This window comes from Pristiophorus japonicus, chromosome 7, assembly GCF_044704955.1.
Source record: "Pristiophorus japonicus isolate sPriJap1 chromosome 7, sPriJap1.hap1, whole genome shotgun sequence".
NCBI lineage: Eukaryota > Metazoa > Chordata > Chondrichthyes > Pristiophoridae > Pristiophorus > Pristiophorus japonicus.
The window spans coordinates 123,406,721-123,413,608 of NC_091983.1; the positions used below are offsets into that span (position 1 = coordinate 123,406,721).

General features: G+C 51.3%; 1 protein-coding gene across 1 annotated transcript in view; it reads right to left on the minus strand.

Annotated features, from left to right (window-relative positions):
- The window catches only part of hsf2 (heat shock transcription factor 2), a 54,176-nt gene extending 52,108 nt beyond the window's left edge, over positions 1-2,068 (minus strand). The window contains exons 1-2 of the mRNA XM_070885298.1: positions 1,720-2,068; positions 1,372-1,480 (exon numbers count right to left, since the gene is read on the minus strand). Of these exons, the coding sequence (XP_070741399.1) occupies positions 1,372-1,480; positions 1,720-1,812 (202 nt within the window). The 5' untranslated portion in view covers positions 1,813-2,068. The remainder of the gene's footprint in view (positions 1-1,371; positions 1,481-1,719) is intronic.
- Positions 2,069-6,888: the final 4,820 nt, after the last annotated feature.

Genomic DNA, 6,888 nt, shown 5'->3' on the forward strand with positions numbered 1-6,888 from the left:
AACTTGGGTAGGGTCATGACGTGAGGGAGTGGGGCGAGGATGAGGAGGAGGGGGAGGGGGGTTGGGGGTGGGGGAAGAAGAAGCCGGAGATAAAATACATTCAGTGCAGAGGTTGTTGTTTTGTTGTTTTTAAAAAGTTTACAAATTCTGCTCACGGTCAAATTTTATTTAAGTTTCAAAATTATGTTCAACAAGTTTACAATGTTTATTAAATTCTTTTGCTCACCTTAACCATTCCTGTGTAGTGTCTCATTTGCAGAATAAGAGGGGGAATAGTCAAGATGGTGGGATAGAGTGGCCAGGCAACAGTCAAACGTTCACTCTTCAAGCAAAGCATTGAATTATGAGCTGCTGACGTAAGGCTTTTGCAATAGCGAAAGCTGCAAAAGGCCTCCCCTGTGGTGGTGGTGGCATGGGTTCCTCGCCAGGCTCCTCTCCTCTCTCCTCAGGTGGTCCTGCAGTCCCCATTGGCAAATTCTGTCCCCTCATGACGGCTAAGTTGTGTAGCAAACATCACACCACATTGAACTCAGCGACCTGCTGAGGGGAGTATTGCAGGCTGCCTCCAGAGTGATCCAGGCATCGGAGGCGCTGCTTGAGCACTCCAATTGTCTGTTTGACAATGTTGCATGTGGCTGCATGGCCATCCTGTGTGTGTACAGTAGTCACCTGGCGAATGCAGCATTGTGTAGCATACTGCAAGATGGAGCACATGTCCTCTGCTGATGCCTGAAAGGAGCCAGAGGCACAGAAGGCAAGTGCTGCAGTCACCTTCACCTCAACGGGCAGTGCAGTCCTGTTACTACTGGTAGGCTGTAGGTCTGCCTGTAAGAGCTGACCATCTCTTTTCAGAAACACAGCCTTCTAATGCACTGTGCCTCAGAGAGCTGTAGGTATGGGCGATGTTCTATGTAAACTCGTGGGGGTAAGGCCTCCTCCCCATATGTCGGCGACCTCTTCGATTACACTTAAAATGCTCATCAATAGCCTTCTTTCAGCTCAACGCTATATAAATACAGTAGCCAGGAATAATGGCTGACATAGTATAGCCCACATTTTTTTTTTAAATGCTGTGTGACTCATTTAGCCACCTCCAAAAAGTAGTTTTTGCGCTTTGCCCAGGCGAAAAAACGGTCGCAAATCTAGCCCCAAGTGTTACAGAGGAGGGTGGGAGTCATCCACGAAGAGATGTCACCACCTCCCCTCTCCAACCTGTGTGTGACGGCAAGTTTGGGTCTTTTAATAACATGCAGTCAATGTGCATCTTGCCTGCACACTGTGGGAATGTTGTTATTGGTGAAGCCAGGCCCATCTGCCGCTCTGATCGACAAGCAGCAGTGAATGGAGGGTCAACCCCGGGTTTATACTCACACATATTCAGCTGCCGCACGAAGCTAGCCATGTTGTTATGTTTGAAGTACTTGGGCAGGATTTCTTTAGCGAACCTTTGCTCGTCCAGGACCAGGAATCCGTGGCCATTCTAGTGAGAAGGGAAGAAGTGAAACATTACCGAGGGCTCGGGGCCTGCTGCACAATGAACTCCAGCCGCCAACTGAGGCGGCCTCGCTGCTCCGTCAGCCGGGGCTCGGCCCCTGTATTCCCCCGGTCCCCGGACCCACAACAAGCGCCAGGCCAGGCCGAGGAGAGGCCGTTACATCGGGCCGAGCCTGGGCCCGATCACTGCTGAGGGCAGAGGAAGGGAAGCCGGGCGGGAATTACCTGGTTCCAGCAGATAAACTCATTGGTGTCGGGGTCCTCCACCAGGGCCCAGAGTTTGGTGAGGAACGCCGGCACGGGCACCGACTGCTTCATCCCGGCCCGCGGCTCGCTCCGCGCCCGTCACCGCGTCACCGCGCGCTCCCCCCGCCCGGTCTGACGTCACACAGAGCGCCTGCCTTAAGCGCGCGGCCCCCTTTGGTTACCGGCTCGTGCGGGAAGGAGTGAGGAGTGAGGAGGATAGTGTGGAGGGGTGAGAGGGACGAGGGACGAGGGGTGAGGCGGATACGAAGGAGTGGTGAGGGGGATAGGGTGGGGCGAGGAAGATAGGGAGGAGGGACGAGGGGAATAAGGTGGGGTGACGAGGAGGATAGGGTGGAGAGGTGAGGGGGATAGGGGTGAGGAGGAATAGGGTGGAGCAAGGGAGACGGAGGAGGGGCGAGGGGATGGGGAGGAGGGGCGAGGGAGATAGGGAGGAGGGGTGAAGGGGATAGGGTCGGATGAGGGGGATAGGGTGGAGGGGTATAGGGAGGAGGGGTGAGGAAGATAGGGAGGAGTGGTGAGGGGGATAGGGAGGAGGGGTGAGGAGGATAAGGTGGAGGGGTGAGGCGGATAGGGAGGAGGGATGAGGGGAGGAGGGGCGAGGGAGATAGAGAAGGGTGTGAGTGGGATAGGGAGGAGGTAGGGAGGAGAGGGTATAGGGTTTGGGGGGGATGAGAGGGATAGGGTGCAGGGGTGAGGGGAATAGGGTGGGTGATGGCTGGGAGTGGGATAGTTTTGGGGGGGGCGAGGGGGATAGGGTGGAGAGTTGAGGGGGATAGGGTGGGGTGAGGGGGATAGGGAGGACGGGCGAGGGAGATAGGGAGGATGGGATAGGGTAGGGTGAGGGGGATAGGGAGGAGACGCGAGAGGGATAGGGTGGGGTGAGGGATAGGGAGGAGGGGTGAGCGGGATAGGGTGGGTGGGGGAATAGGGAGGAGGGGATAGGGTGGGGTGAGGGAGGAGGGGTGAAGGGCATAGGGTGGGGGGGTGAGGGAGATGGGATGACGGGAGGAGGGTGGGGGGTGAAGGGGATAGTGTAGTGGGGGAAGGTGGGGCGAGCGGGATAGGGTGGGGGGGGTGAGGCGGATAGCGTCGAGGGGTGAGGGGGATAGGGTGGGGTGAGAGGACGAGAGGGGGATAGGATGGAGGGGTGAGGGGGATAGGGTAGGGTGAGGGGGGATAGGGAACAGGGATGAGGAGGTTAAGGTACGGTGAGGTAGATAGGGAGAAGGCAATGGGGGGGGGGATAGGGTGGTGTTAGTGGGATAGGGTGGAGGGTTGCGGGGGATAGGATGGGGTGAGGGAAATAGGGAGGAGCGGCGAGGGGGTTACGGTGAGGGATACTGTGGAGGGGTGAGGGGGATAGGGTGGGGTGAAACAGAAAATAGGTGCAGGAGTAGGCCATTCGGCCCTTCGAGCCTGCACCACTATTCAAAGATCATGGCTGATCATTCCTTCAGTACCCTTTCCTGCTTTCTCTCCATACCCCTTGATTCCTTTAGCCGTAGGGTCATATCTAACTCCCCCTTGAATATATCCAATGAACTGGCATCAACAACTCTCTGCGGTAGGGAATTCCACAGGTTAACAACTCTCTGAGTGAAGAAGTTTCTCCTCATCTCAGTCCTAAATGGCCTACCCCTTATCATTAGACTATGTCCCCTGGTTCTGGACTTCCCCAACATCGGGAACATTCTTCCCGCATCTAGCCTGTTCAGTCCAGTCAGAATCTTATATGTTTCTATGAGATCCCCTCTCATCCTTCTAAACTCCAGTGTATAAAGGCCCAGTTGATCCAGTCTCTCCTCATATGTCAGTCCAGCCATCCCTGGAATCAGTTTGGTGAACCTTTGCTGCACTCCCTCAATAGCATGAACGTCCTTCCTCAGATTAGGAGACCAAAACTGAACACAATATTCCAGGTGGGGCCTCACCAAGACCCTGTACAACTGCAGCAAGACTTCCCTGCTTATACTCAAATCCCCTTGCTATGAAGGCCAACATACCATTTGCCTTCTTCACCGTCTGCTGTACCTGCATGCCAACATTCAATGACTGATGAACCATGACACCCAGGTCTCGCTGCACCTCCCCTTTTCCTAATCTGCCGCCATTCAGATAATATTCTGCCTTCGTGTTTTTGCCACCAAAGTGGATAACCTCACATTTATCCACATTATACTGCATCTGCCATGTATTTGCACACTCGCCTAACGTGTCCAAGTCACCCTGCAGCCTCTTAGCGTCCTCCTCACAGCTCAAACCGCCACCCAGTTTAGTGTCATCTGCAAACTTGGAGATATTACACTCAATTCTATCACCTTAATCATTAATATATATTGTAAAGAGATGGGGTCCCAGCACTGAGCCCTGCGGCACTCCACTAGTCACTGCTTGCCATTCTGAAAAGGACCTGTTAATCCCGATTCTCTGCTTTCTGTCTGCCAACCAGTTCTCTATCCACGTCAGTACATTACCGCCAATACCATGTGCTTTGATTTTGCACACCAATCTCGTGTGTGGGACCTGGTCAAAAGTCTTTTGAAAGTCCAAATACACCACATCCACTGGTTCCCCCTTGTCCACTCTACCAGTTACATCCTCAAAAAATTCTCGAAGATTTATCAAGCATGATTTCCCTTTCATAAATCCATGCTGACTTGCACCAATCCTGTCACTGCTTTCCAAATGCGCTGCTATTTCATCTTTTATAATTGATTCCAACATTTTCCCCACCACCGGTGTCAGGCTAACCGGTCTATAATTACCCGTTTTCTCCTTTTTTTAAAATTGGTGTTACATTAGCAACCCTCCAGTCGTTAGGAACTGATCCAGAGTCGATAGACTGTTGGAAAATTATCACCAATGCATCCACTATTTCTTGGGCCACTTCCTTAAGTACTCTGGGATGTAGACTATCAGGCCCTGGGGATTTATCGGCCTTCAATCCCGTCAATTTCCCGAACACAATTTCCCGCCTAATAAGGATATCCTTCAGTTCCTCCTTCTCACTAGACCCTCGGTCCCCTAGTACATCCGGAAGATTATTTGTGTCTTCCTATGAGAAGACAGAACCAAGTACGTGTTCAATTGGTCTGCCGTTTCTTTGTTCCCCATTATAAATTCATCTGAATCTGACTGCAAGGGACCTATGTTTGTCTTCACTAATTTTTTCTCTTCACAGATCTATAGAAGCTTTTGCAGTCAGTTTTTATGTCTCCGGCAAACTTCCTCTCACTCTATTTTCCCCCTCTTAATAAAACCCTTTGTCCTCCTCTGCTGAATTCTAAATTTCTCCCAGTCCTCAGGGTGGTTGCTTTTTCTAGCTAATTTGTATGCCTCTTCTTTGGAATTAATACTATCCTTAATTTCCTTTGTTAGCCACGGTTGAGCTACCTTCCCCGTTTTATTTTTACTCCAGACAGGGATGTACAATTGCTGAAGTTCGTCCATATGATCTTTAAAGGTTTGCCATTGCCCATCCACCATCAACCCTTTAAGTATCATTTGCCAGTCTAATCTAGCCAATTTGCACCTCATACCATCAAAGTTACCTTTCCTTAAGTTTAGGACCCTAGTTTCCGAATTAACTTTGTCACTTTCCATCTTAATAAAGAATTCTAATATTATGGTGACTCTTCCCCAAGGGGCCTCGCACAACAAGATTGTTAATTAGTCCCTTCTCATTACACATCACCCAGTCTAGGATGGCCAGCTCTCTGGTTGATTCCTCGACATACTGGTCTAGAAAACCATCCCTAATACACTCCAGGAAATCCTCCTCCACTGCATTGCTACCAGTTAGGTTAGCCCTATCAATATGTAGATTAAAGTCGCCCATGATTACTGCTGTACCTTTATTGCACACATCCCTTATTTTCTGTTTGATGCTGTCCCCAACCTCACGACTACTATTTGGTGGCCTGTACACAACTCCCACTAGCATTTTCTGCCTTTTGGTATTCCGTAGCTCCACCCATACCGATTCTACCTCATCCAAGCTAATGTCCTTCCTTGCAATTGCATTAATTTCCTCTTTAACCAACAACGCCACCCCGCCTCCTTTTCCTTTCTGTCTGATCTTCCTAAATGCTGAATACCCTTCTATGTTGAGTTCCCAGCCTTGGTCACCCTGGAGCCATGTCTCCGTGATGCGAATCACATCGTATCCTTTAACTGCTATCTGTGCAGTTAATTCATCCACCTTATTATGAATACTCCTCGCATTGAGGCACAGAGCCTCAGGCTTGTCTTTTTAACACACTTCGACCCTTTAGAATTTTGCTGTAAAGTGGCCCTTTTTGTTTTTTGCCTTGGGTTTCTCTGCCCTCCACTTTTACTATTCTCCTTTCTAGCCTTTGCTTCTGTCTCCATTTTGTTTCCCTCTGTCTCCCTGCAGAGGTTCCCATCCCCCTGCCATATTAGTTTAATTCCTCCCGAACAGCATTCGCAAACACTCCCCCTAGGGCATTGGTTCCGGTCCTGCCTAAGTGCAGACTGTCCGGTTTGTACTGGTCCCACCTCGCCCAGAACCGGTTCCAATGCCCCAGGAATTTGAATCCCTCCCGTCTGCATCACTGCTCAAGCCGCGTATTCATCTGAGCTATCCTGCGATTCCTACTCTGACTAGCACGTGGCACTGGTAGCAATCCTGAGATTACTACCTTTGAGGTCCTGTTTTTTAATTTAACTGCTAGCTCCCTAAATTCGTCTCGTAGGACCTCATCCTGTTTTTTACCTATATCGTTGGTACCTATATGTACCACGACAACTGGCTGTTCACCCTCCCTTTTCAGAATGTCCTGCACCCACTCCGAGACATCCTTGACCCTTGCACCAGGGAGGGGGCGGGAGTGGGATAGAGTGAGGGGGATAGGGAGAAGGGATGAGGGGGATATGGAGGAGGGGTGAGGGGGATAGGGAGGAGGGGTGAGGGGATGGGGTGAGGGGAGGCGGGTAGGGAGGAGTGATGAGAATAGTGAAGGGTGAGGGGGATAGGGAGGAGGAGCGAGGGTGTTAGAGAAGAGTGGCGAGGGGGATAGGGAGGAAGGGTGTGTGGAATAGGCTGGTGTGACGAGGGGGATAGGGAGGAGGGGCGAGGGAGATAGGGCGGGACGAGGGGGATAGGGA